This window comes from Salminus brasiliensis, chromosome 24 (genome assembly GCF_030463535.1).
Source record: "Salminus brasiliensis chromosome 24, fSalBra1.hap2, whole genome shotgun sequence".
In the NCBI taxonomy this organism is placed as follows: domain Eukaryota; kingdom Metazoa; phylum Chordata; class Actinopteri; order Characiformes; family Bryconidae; genus Salminus; species Salminus brasiliensis.
In genome coordinates this window covers 23,497,232-23,510,204 of record NC_132901.1, presented here as the reverse complement: position 1 = coordinate 23,510,204, position 12,973 = coordinate 23,497,232, and the positions used below count along the sequence as shown (strand labels likewise).

Here is a 12,973-nt window from a genome sequence, read left to right as displayed (position 1 = left end):
CAGAGAATACAGTTCTTCCACTGCTCTACAGCTCAATGCTGCGGGGCTTTTATACCCCTCTAGCCCTGTCTGAATCAGTTATCTTAATTATTTTTATGTGGACATTTTGTACATTTGTGCAAGTAAATGATGAATCATATTTATTTTAGTTAAAATATATGTGTGAGTTCCATTTTCTACAACATTTGTGCAAATAAATATAAAAACAGAATTTATGTTAATGATTTTTATGTACAATTATTTGGTATGGCATGTAATTTTGTATTTTACATTTATATGCAAATGTCATTGGGACATTTGTTTTAATTATATTTTTAGGCAGACCTTTATTTTGTATATGCATTATGTTAGTACAAGGAACATTAGTCCAAGGAAACGTTGAAATGTGTAAAGAGGACAATTTAGAGATTAAAGCTTAATAAATGTTTTTTCAAGTGGACTTTTATTTTGAATATATTTTGTGGTATAATTAATCAAGTATAAAATCATCAATTTTTTTTTTATTTTGCTTTCTTGCCTTAATTAAAAAGGCCACGCAATTACACACCTGTTCAAAACTCTAAATAATGTTTTTGTTATTAATGGTTTTATTATTAGTGTATAACACATGATTCACCTGGTTTTAGACTTGTTTAAAAGTTAATATTTGGCTTTGATAAAAAAATTGAATAATATAACTAGGCGTAATTAGGTCTATTTTAATTTATTATGAGATTTATAACCTCCAAATTTCTGTCGCGTTAAAAATAATAAAGAAAGTAAATAAAAATTGAGTGACTCTTAAATGCGCGAATTCTCGCGATACTCCGAGCGTCTTTGTGTGAGTATGAGGCGGATATCCGGCCTCTTTTCCGTGGTGGACGCTGATTGAGACGGTCCCCCAAAATGAAGGTGAGGATCCCGAAAACGATGTTTTAACACTTTTTAACGCAGAAGTGCGGCAGAAATACCCACAGAATTGCAGTGTATACCTTTCAAACATGTCGGCGAGGCTATGTGCAGTGTGAAGCACGGTGCTGGGGAAGAGGATGACTGTTGATCGTGTCAGACTCTGAGCTGCATAGCGGTCTGATAAACATGGCCGAGCCTGTAATGGAAGCGTGCGTGAGCTTGACTGAGTTCCCAAGCGGCGAAATAAAGTCAATAGGTGGCTGTAGCTCACTGTTAGCTTTTAATTGAGGGCTATTGATCTTTTTGAGACGTTATATGAGCACTTAGCGAAGCCGGTAGCTTGCTGTTAGTGGCGGTGTAGTGAATTAGCTTAGCATAGTCGTGAAACTTCTCAACTGATCTGCCGGTCAGTGTGATTCTAGTTGAGCTGAAGGGCTTATTTAAGTGTTATTTGAGCACTAGGTGTTTAAAAGAGTTACTCAAAGGCTGAGAAGCACTGCAGTGCTGTATAACGTAGTTTTTGTGCTTGAACTAAAGGCGCCTGTGTTGGAAGCATGTCTCTAACGTCTCCATGTCTTGTCAATAGCTCAACATCTCGTTCCCTGCCACTGGCTGTCAGAAGCTCATTGAGGTTGATGATGAGCACAAGCTCAGGAGTTTCTACGAGAAGCGCATGGCCGCAGAGGTGCCTGCAGATCCTTTAGGAGATGAGTGGAAGGTGAGTATGTTGATAAACCTGCACTGTATGTCTGTAGACTTGAAGACCCCTTGTCCAACGTTTCTTCTGAAATCGAGGACGTGTCCAGCACAGCTTCATGAGGGCTCTGTGCACAAATACCCCTTGAAGACCCCTTGTCCAACATTTCTTCTGAAATCGAGGACGTGTCCAGCACAGCTTCATGATGGCTCTGTGCACAAATACCCCTCGAAGCCCCTTGTCCAACATTTCTTCTGAAATCGAGGACGTGTCCAGCACAGCTTCATGATGGCTCTGTGCACAAATACCCCTCAAAGCCCCTTGTCCAACATTTCTTCTGAAATCGAGGACGTGTCCAGCACAGCTTCATGATGGCTCTGTGCCCAAATACCCCTTGAAGACCCCTTGTCCAACATTTCTTCTGAAATCGAGGACGTGTCCAGCACAGCTTCATGAGGGCTCTGTGCACAAATACCCCTTGAAGACCCCTTGTCCAACATTTCTTCTGAAATCGAGGACGTGTCCAGCACAGCTTCATGATGGCTCTGTGCACAAATACCCCTCAAAGCCCCTTGTCCAACATTTCTTCTGAAATCGAGGACGTGTCCAGCACAGCTTCATGATGGCTCTGTGCACAAATACCCCTCGAAGCCCCTTGTCCAACATTTCTTCTGAAATCGAGGACGTGTCCAGCACAGTTTCATGATGGTAGTAGTAGGAAATGCTCAAAACTTTGCTGGACACTTCTAGCCTTCTAGGATGGCCCAGGAGTAGATGTAGATGCTGTAGGGTTAGATTACTTTCAGGCATGTGGGTGAGTTCTACCTATTAAGGTGCACGTATTTGTCACTGTACGCTGTACAGGAAATGTGTCCTCCGCATTTAACCCATCTGGTAGTGTGAACACACTCTCACACACACATGTGTTAGGGGCAGTGAGTACACACCCAGAGCGGTGGGCAGCCAACTCCAGCGCCCGGGGAGCAGAGAGGGTAAAGGGCCTTGCTCAAGGGCCCAACAGTGGCAGCTTACCGAGCGCTCTAACCGCTGAGCCACCACTGCCCCAAGTGAGGACAGGTACTGATGATTTAGGTCTTGAGGGTCGCAAACTTCAACAGGGGTGGGTAATTGCAGGGAGTCCCCTAAAATGTGCAGGGGGTGTGCACTGCTTCAGCAAATGAAATTCCACTGCAACACAAGTCAGTGCCAGGACTTTAACCCTTAAACTGAGGCTTGGTATTGGGCATGATGGTTAGGTTCACAATCAACTGCCCCAGAGCATCTAAAGCACTGTATCTATTCAATTGGCAGTAGGTCTGGGCCTTCAGAACCTCTTATCTTGTCCATGTTGACTTATTTCGATATTTGTTGGTACAAAAATGCATCTAATTCTGCATTATGTACATTGATGGTGGATGAATGTACTCATTAAAAGGGGTATCTAAACATTTTAAACATGTTAGGTCTAAAATGGTTCAAGTACATTGATGGGTTTCTGCAGTGGAAGCTAATTCTTCACTAATAATTGGGTAACTTGTGAATGTCTTGATTTACATCTTTAGGGCTACTATGTGCGCATCAGTGGAGGCAATGACAAGCAGGGCTTCCCCATGAAGCAGGGTGTGCTGACCCACGGTCGTGTTCGCCTGCTCCTTAGCAAGGGACACTCCTGCTACAGGCCACGCCGTACTGGCGAGCGCAAACGCAAGTCTGTTCGTGGCTGCATTGTCGATGCCAACCTCAGCGTGCTCAACTTGGTTATTGTCAAGAAGGGTAAGTGAAAAGAAACTGTGCTTTTTAGACAGTCGGGGGTGCAGAGTTTCTCCCACCCACTCTGGGGGGGGGGGGGGGATTGGAAATCTGCTTATTGAACTTATTGAAATCGTTGAGGGATCTTGTAGGTGTGTGTAAACATCAGTCAGGCTATTATAAAGGCATTGTTAAGCATTTGCAGCAGTGGCTTGGCTGCAGGCACCCCAGTAGACCCTTTCTGTCTTGTCCGTAGCCTCAAAGGGGGGACAGTGTGGTGCCATAGTAACAGTGGAGCCTCTAACTGGATAACAGCCCGTCTTTTTACACCACGACTGGTTGTACTGTATGCTCTGCCATTCTCTTCATGGGTTACAATCAGAACTTTCAGAAAAATAACTTTGGTAAATCAGAAATATACAAATTTTCTGTGAATCGACTGCCTGCAAATGCTGCTTGACTTAGGTTTTTCTGGTTACTTAAAGTGCTAATTCTCTAAATAGGTGAGAAGGACATCCCTGGGCTGACCGACAGCACCGTCCCTCGCCGCCTGGGCCCCAAGAGAGCCAGCAAGATCCGCAAGCTCTTCAACCTGTCCAAGGAGGATGATGTCAGGCAGTATGTGGTCAGGAGACCCCTCACTAAAGAAGGTAAGGCTGCTTTGGACAAAACCTTCTGTGGTCTGTGACCTGGAGGACAGTTCTGATGATTTTTGAATGTTGCTTGATAAAATGACTGCTTGCCTATAATGGTAACTGGTACAATTAAACTTACCTGAAGACCATAATTATGATTGACAGTTGATCAGAACAAGAAAATGGGTAGAACACATGCATGTGCTTTCAACGATTGCTTAATACTTCACTGAAAATGAGATTTCTCTTGTTTATCAGACTTTTAATACTATTAACTAACTTCTGACTTGAATGAATTATTCATCAAGAAGGTAAATAATCGTCCAAGTAGTGCAGGGATACAGTGGCAATAAAAACGTAATGCGTTTGTAGTGAATTCTCTCAGCAGTTTATATTGTGAGGTGTTTAAATTCTTACCTGTATATGGCTCATAACCTGGTATCCCAGGCACACCAGTAGACCCTTTCTGGCTGGTCAGTAGCCTCAAAGGGGGGACAGTGTGATGCCATAGCAATAGTGGAGCTGCCATCCGGATAACGGCCTGTCTGATCACATGGCATGGTTGTACTGCATTGCTCTGTCAAATTTTCGACTTCTGTCCTCGTACTGCTGTTAACTGAAACGTGTGCATGTTGATGTGTCTGTGATCACAGATCTAGAGCTAGTATCGGTTAAAGTGTTTGGTAAACCAGCCTAATTACAACTGATTGCTCATCTCCTGGTTAGGTAAGAAGCCCAGGACCAAGGCCCCCAAGATTCAGCGTCTGGTGACTCCCCGTGTGCTGCAGCACAAGCGCAGACGCATCGCTCTCAAGAGACAGCGTACCCAGAAGAACAAGGACGAGGCCGCAGAGTACGCCAAGCTGCTGGCCAAACGCCTGAAGGTACAGTATCACCCACTCTGCTTTCTAATGGGCACTGTTCGTACATGCCTGAGGTTGGACTACTCACTTAATCTGGAAAATCTGAGCAGAGAAATTATCAAATCAAACTGGTGCCAGACGTTGGCCAGACAGGAGCTGAGTTGAGCGTCCCTGTTTGAGTCTCTGCAGCCTATATTTTTCTATTTACCAGCTCTGACCCTTTTTTATACATCCTCACTTAAAATTAGGACGGTTACGAGTTTCTGGCTGTTTTTTCTGACTGGTGCCCACTGGATGATTGTGGCAGTTGATGGTTGTGTGTTGGTCTTCAACTGTAAATCTCACTTGTGGTCTCTTCTGAACTCTGCAGGAGGCCAAAGAGAAGCGCCAGGAGAAGATTGCCAAGAGGCGTCGCCTTTCTTCCCTGAGAGCCTCCCAATCCAAATCTGAGTCCAGCCAGAAGTAAAATGCGCTTATTGTACATCACAAATAAAACAACAAAATTGTGCTGAATACCAAAGTGTGGGGTTTTTTCCTTTTTTAGCAGAATGGATTGATTGAAGCAGCCACCAAAGGGGGTTGAAGTATAGTGAGAACAGAATGTGCTATAAACCAAAGTGGTAGAAGAACTAATCAATCTAGAAATTTCCATTTTTTTAGAATCTATTTCCACTGCTTCCTGCTGGAAGGATCATTTAAAGGCTAAGTGTAGCCATTGCTACAGAACTCTCTTTCTCTGAGGAGATTCCACACGGCTCAAATGCTGAAGTGAAAATTTAACCACATTTGTCAGTTTCATGCAACCTTAAATAACTACCAGCCAGCAGTCTTAAATTGTGTTTGCTCTGTTAGTTTTGGTGTAATCCTGGAGGAAGTACACTAAAGGGACAGAAGTATTGGGACACATCTCTTAATCATTGAATTTAGGTGTTTCATTCAGTCACATTTCCACAGGTGTATAAAATTGAAGCCCCTAGCCATGCAGTCTGCCTTTCTTACACATGTGAACGACTGGGAGGTTCGAAAGAGCTCACTGAATTCCAGCGTGGTTCTGTTATAGGGGCCACTGCTGCAACAAGTCAGCTGGTGAAATTTCTTCCTTCCTAGACAAAAATATTTGGTGTCTTGGAACAGAGTTTGTGAGCCAGGCTTTCTCATCCAACATTGGTGTCTAACCTGATGCTCTTCTGGATGAATAATGGGCAAGACCACCCGCAGACATTTACATTATATTTAACATTTAAGGCATTTAGCAGATGCCCTTATCCAGACTGACTTACAAAAGTGCTTTGCTATTTTCTCAAGGATAACCTAATTGAGTTTAAATAGGCTAAAAAGATACCTCTAAGTTTAGACACTACTAAAGTCAATAAGTTGACCACAGACACACTCAACTCTTGTTGAAAGCCTTACCAGAAGAGTGGAAGCTGCTATAGCAGCAAAGTGTGGACCAACGCCATTAGAATTGGATGTCCTAAAAGCTCCTCTAGGTGGAAAGTGAAGGTGTCCCAATACCCCCCCCCCCCCTACATATAGTGTATGAAAATCTCCACTGAGCTACAAGACTGCCTCTCCCTTTAGCAAAATGGACAAATCTTTTTTTTTTCCCCCAAAGCAAATACTGTGTTTGCCCACAAGGTGGCAGCAGAAGAAGGCTGCAAAGTTGGACCTGTAAAGCTGGCAGTTTAGATATTCAGTTGTATTATGGTTTATCTTCTGACCTTATACACTCTCACCACTATTTAACTGTGGCACAGTTAGTCATGCTGATGTCTGGGCAGCCCTAATTAAATGAATATTGGATATTTATTTTGCTGCAGCATTGCTGTATATTTGATTACTTTTACTGATGATGTATCTTTAAAAGCAAACAGACTGTTTTGGATAAAGCTATGTAAAAGGTAAAGGTGCACGTATTTGTCACTGTACAGTGAAATGTGTCCTCCGCATTTAACCCATCTGGTAGTGAACACACACTCACACACATGTGTTAGGGGCAGTGAGTACACACACACACCCAGAGCAGTGGGCAGCCAACTCCAGCGCCCGGGGAGCAGAGAGGGTAAAGGGCCTTGCTCAAGGGCCCAACAGTGGCAGCTTGCCGAGCCCGGGAATCGAACCCACAACCCTGTTATCAATATCCCGGCGCTCTAACCGCTGAGCCACCACTGCCCCATGTTGAGAAATGAATGCAAGTAATACAGATGAGGTTCTCCACAGCTCTCATTTTGGCATAATTAGTGGTGAAACAACCAAAACCAATACTGAAGGTCTTTTCTAAAAAAAAAAAAAAAAAAAAAAAAAGCAGCTACAAAAATAGCACTATAGGAAAATAGTAATTAAAAGTTAGTGACTCAGGACTAATGATAGCATTTGCATTTACTAGAAAACATAATTTTCCTAAACTATAAAGATTCTCCACAAGGGGGTGCTATCCTAACCTATAGTATAGATCACTTACTCCTTGAGTCACTCTCAGATGTGAAGCCCCTCAAGGACCTGACATAAAACTCATTCACTCAATTACAATGAGCAGGGTAATTATCCTCCACAAGGGGGTGCTGTTAGTAACTGGTACACCTAAAAATAAAATAAAAAGGTGCTACCAAGAGTTCTTTCAGACATGCTATAGAAGAACCACTTGTGTAGCCATGAAGAACAATTTTAAAGGAACTGTGAGTGTAAAGAACAAATCTTTACATTGGCTCACATACCGTATATGGACAAAAGTATTGAGACACTTGCTCATTCAATGTTCGTTCTGACATCAAGGGTATTAAAAAGAGTCTGTACTGCTTTTGTTGGAGTAACTGTCCCTGCTGTCCAGGAAAGAAGAGTTACTGCTTGATTTTGGAGGACAACTGCTGTAAGGATTTGATTGCATTCTGCAAAATGAGCGTTACCGAGGTCAGAATGTTGGATGATCATCACCCCACCTCATCCCCAACAGTGTTGGGTGGAGCACCAGGATCATTTCAGAGAACACAGTCACACTGCTCCACAGCTCAACTATTGGTGCTTCGTGGTGGTTGGTGTGGTGCAACAGATAACAACACTACCGGACAATAGGCTACCGCACCATGTGAGAGGCTGGGGCTCAATTCCCCTACACCAATAAGAGTCCTTGGGCAAGACTCCTAACACTACATTGGTCCACATCTGTAAAATGACTACTTTTCCCCAAACTGGGTGACAGTGGTGCTGAGAACTGTGACACAGCCGATTTGTCATAATGTCAAGATTCTTTTCTCATTGCTGCTCGACATCATAGCAGACTGCATTCCATTACTGAGTGATAACGCCAAGATATGTGGTGCACATGTGGAGCTCTAACTGCCTTTTAATAGAAACTTCACTATGCAGAGATAGAACGAATGAACACACTGGGAACCAAGAGAATGGCCACCTTGTGCATTTGCCAGATCTGCTCCTGTGGGTAAGTTCTTGGAACGCTGTGACTTCTAGGACAGCATGACATGAGATAAGCTCAATGATATACAGCTGGACACCCATTCAGCCTTACAATTATCTAATCAACCAATCGTGTAGCAGCAGTGCAATGTATGAAATCATGCAGAGACAGGCCAGCAGCTTCAGGTAATATTCATATCAACCATCAGAATGGAGAAAAATGTGACCTCGGGCCACACACTAGCAATGTTCCCAGCTCTAAGAGGTAAGGACTTAAAAGAGAAAACGTTCCCTCTCATACTTATGACACCACAGCATCGCCAGGCAGCCAACACGCTCTGAGGAAAGCACCAGGTGCTCAGTTCTGCCGCCCCAGGTAACATACATCGCTTTAAGAGTGATTAGGAGATCATTAGGATGGATTAGGATTAGCTGATGGCAAAGTGACATGGCTCAGGATTCGAACCCGCAACCCCCGGGCCATAATGAGCCCAAAACTGAGGGTTTTTTTTTGGGGGGGGGGGGTTTCTGTTTTGGTCACTTAAAACTGATCTTATGAAAAATGCTCTCCAAGGTGGTTTTCAGTGTGCAAGTTGAATTTGACTGAATCTCAAATACCTCCTTACTCCCTATATAGTGAACTAATTCAGTCATGTCACTCCACTGCTGCGTTCTCTTCACTGGCTTCCTGTAGCTGCTGCCAGCAATCAGATTCAAAACCTTGATGCTGGCCTACAAAGCCAAGAACGGACCAGCTAGCCCCTCCGTACTTGATGGTAATGGTCAAAAGCCGATCCGCACCAAGAGCCCTTCAAGCTTCAAGTACGACTCGGCTCGACCTGCCATCCCTTAAAATCCCAGAAGACAAGCGTCCAGGCTTTTTTCACACCCAGACTGAAGACCTTCTCTTCTGAGAGTACTTGGGCGAAGAGTAGAGTGGTCTCCTTACTGACTTGTGTTTAGTAGAGTCTAAGATTAGAGGTATTTAGTTGCTCTGGATAAGAGCATCTGCTAAATACCTTAAACGTAAATGTATTTAAGTCATAAAACTATATAAAACATAAAGTCTACATGCAGATAGCTCCAGATTTCAGATTTCCACATTTAAATGAATGTAAATACTGTTCTTTTACAGATGTATACATTTCTATTTACATTCAGAATCTGTAATTTCCTGACTTGCATAGTGCACTACAGAGGGAGTAGTGTGTACTTTGGATTAGACCACTTCTTTTTCCTTCTTCCTAGTGTCTTGAAGGCACTCTTAGCATTTCTCATGGATGTGAGAAGGTTTCAGATATGTGTGAATTGGGCCTCAGTGGCGTGATTGTTGTTCTTGTGTCCGAAGGGCTGGTTTGGGTATTTCTAGGCATTCTACAAAATGGTACAATAAAGAAAACCAAGTGAGCAGCAGTTCTGCAGACGGAAACACCTCTGTTGATGAGAGAGGTCAACAGAGAATGGCTGCTCAGGCTGGCTGGAGCTGACAGAAAGGCTACAGTAACTCAGATAACCACTCTGTTCAACTGTGGTCTCAGAATGAACACCACCACGTCCAACCTTGCTGAAGCTGAAGACCACGTCAGGTTCGACTACTGTCAGACAAGAACAGAAAGCTGAGGCTGCACTGGCTCAGAACAGGCTCAGCAACACTGGACAGTTAAACACTGGTCTGATGAATCTGGATTTCTGCTGAGGCTCATGGATGGTGGGGTCAGAATTTGGCATCGGCACCAACAGCATGGAGTCAACCTGCCTCCTGTCAGCAGTCAGTCTGGTGGAGGTGGTGGTGTAAATGGTGTGGGGAATGGTTTCTTGGCGCACTTTGCGCCCCTTTAACACCAATCAATAATAGCTTAAATGCCAAAGACTATTAATGACCACAATTGACCCATCTTCTAACCACTGGCTACTCCCTGCATGATGATGCAAAGCAGAAAGTGGCCTCGTGCTGGTTTCATGGAACAACACATTTACTTATATCCTCCTATTCAGCCAGCAGCCTCTTTCTCTCTCTCTCTCTCTCTCTCTCTCTCTCTCTCTCTCTCTCTCTCTCTCTCTCTCTCTCTCTCTCTCTCTCTCCTCTCTCTCTCTCTCTCTCTCTCTCTCTCTCTCTCTCTCTCTCTCTCTCTCTCTCTCTCTCTCTCTCTCTCTCTCTCTCTCTCTCTCTCTCTCTCTCTCTCTCTCTCTCTCTCTCTCTCTCTCTCTCTCTCTCTCTCTCTCTCTCTCTCTCTCTCTCTCTCTCTCTCTCTCTCTCTCTCTCTCTCTCTCTCATTCGTCTCCCCAGGCAGCACCAGTGCCCACACACACCTTCACCTGCTGCCATTCCCAGCTTCTACAGTCCAGCGTCAGTGTGTGTGCTCGCAGAATACAAAGACAAGTCCACCCACTATGGCAGTGCTGCATTACAGGCTTCTACCAACACTTGGCAGAAGTGGATGCCAGAGGATGATGACATTTCTTATACCACCACATTCCAGTAAGTGTACACCTCCTAAATATACACCAAAAAAAGACACTATATGTCCAAATGTTTGTGGACACCCCTTATAATGAATGTATGCATTCAGCTACTTTCTACTAGTCTCCGTAGAGAGGTACTGCCAATAGAATAGGACTCTCTGGAGCAGATAAACCAACATGAACCTATTGGCACCATGCTGCCTAATGCCAGGCGTGGCTAGTGGCTTGAAGGAGTATAGAGCCCCCAGTATTGAGCTGTGGAGCAGTGGAGCTGTGTTCTCTGGAATGATGGATGGTGGTGCTGCATCCAGTACTTTTGGGATGAGTAGAGTAGGAGTTGGGGATGATGAGGTGAGGTGGTGATCATCCAAAATCTTGATCTCACTAACGCTCTTGTTGCTGAATGCAATTAAATCCTCACAGCAATGCTCCTCCAAAATCTAGTAGAAAGCCATTCCTGGACAGTAGAGAGAGTTACTCCAAAAGAAGCAGGATAAACTCTTTATTAATACCCTTGATTTCGGAAGAAACAGCAAATAAGAAAGTGTCCCAATACTTTTGTCCATATAGTGTAGCTAATGTTTAACCACACTTTCTGAATTTCAGATCAGACTATGTTCCACATCCTGCCACCCTGAAAGTCCCCAAGCTTGTGCGGACCTATTCTCCACCAGAAGGGATCATGCTCCTGAGGAGCACCTACATGCAGGACTTTCGGCCACACTCTGTCCAGAAAACCACCGCGGCCAAAACGGAACAGCTCAAGCCTCCTACAGGACAGATGGAGCTGCAGTCTGTTTATAATGGTGCAGTATGCATTGTACTTCTTTTTTGTGGGGCTTAGACCACTAGGCCAATCTTAGTACACCGAATAAATACACATGTCCAAATGTTTGTGGACACCCCATCTAACGAATGCATTCAGCTACTTTGAGTTGCACCCATTGCTGACACAGATGTGCGAATGCACACACATACACACACAGCTTGTCTAGTCCCTGTAGAGAAGTACTGCCAATAGAATAGGACTCTCTGGAGCAGATAAAGTACTGAACACATTGGCACCATGCCTAATGCTAATGCATTGAGCTGTGGAGCAGTGGAGAACTGTGATCTCTGGAATGATGGATGGTGTTCCATCCAATACTTTTGGGTGAGTTGAGGAGTTGAGGATGAGGTGGGGTGATGATCATCCAACATCACTAATGCTCTTGTTGCCGCAATACACCTAAAATCGTAGGATCGCAGGATAAACCCTTGATTTCAGAAGAAACAATGAATAAGCAGGTGTCCCAATACTTTTGTCAATTTAGTGTATTTCTGACAGAGCATCTATCTGTTTTAGTGGAATACCAAGCATGGAGGACTCCTAAACCCCAGTGCTTCAGGATGACAGACAATCTAAAAGTCAGCTCGGACAAGTTTGAAGCCACCACCACAACCCAGGACGACTTCTGCCCAAAATCGCTGTCCGCCGCTGTCCGAAAGAGCTTCAGGCCAGTTCCACAGCCGGCAGAGTACCTGCCGTTTGAAGAAGACACCACTTACAAGCTAACGTATGTGTGCCATCCCCTTCAGTGCAGGAAAGCCAAAGCTAAGGTGCCTTCTAAGGGTACCAGTGTGCCCATGAATGGGGTTTCAGTATATCAACATGACTACCGGGGTATGAAGGGTGAGAAGGCCCAATCGTGTAAGACTAAAGAAACATGGGAGAAGAATATGAGGACCTTTGAGGGTACCAGCGAGAGCCAGGACACATTCAGGGCTTGGAAGGTTCAACCTGCGAAGTCACAGAAACAGAACTCTTACTATTCATCACCAGAGGGCGACAAGGAGCTTATTTCCACAGTTCAGAGAGACCGCCAGGTTCCAAGAGGCCAAACAGCAACGCCAGCCAATCCAGCCAAAAAGGCCTGTTCTAAAAAGCCTGGGAAACCGTTTGCCGAGCGTTCCACGATGAAAGATGACTTCAAGGCATGGGGGGTGCTGAAACGAGTCCAGTCTGCCAAGCCTCCAACTTCATATCGACCCTCAGGTGCTTTTGAAGACACCACTACCTATCGCTCACAATACACACCTAAAAACATGAAAAGAACCAAGAGTGACATGAGGAAGAAGGTCCTGCCTAGTCCAGTGTCGTTTCCTATGCCCCCTGGGTTTGAGCATGTCTTCACAGGGACAGCCGGCCACACCCTGTGCCGCCCCCTAGTGACAGGGAGAGGAAGCTGTACAGCACTAGCTGCCACAGCGAGGAGAAGCCAACC

General features: G+C 44.6%; 1 protein-coding gene across 1 annotated transcript; it reads left to right on the top strand.

Annotated features, from left to right (window-relative positions):
* The first annotated feature begins 824 nt into the window (after positions 1-824).
* Positions 825-5,355, top strand: rps6 (ribosomal protein S6). Its single transcript, XM_072670409.1, has 6 exons — positions 825-891; positions 1,478-1,609; positions 3,151-3,361; positions 3,841-3,987; positions 4,699-4,856; positions 5,206-5,355. Exons 1-6 carry the CDS (start codon positions 886-888, stop codon positions 5,299-5,301), a joined length of 750 nt encoding a protein of 249 aa, XP_072526510.1. The 5' UTR covers positions 825-885; the 3' UTR covers positions 5,302-5,355.
* Positions 5,356-12,973: the final 7,618 nt, after the last annotated feature.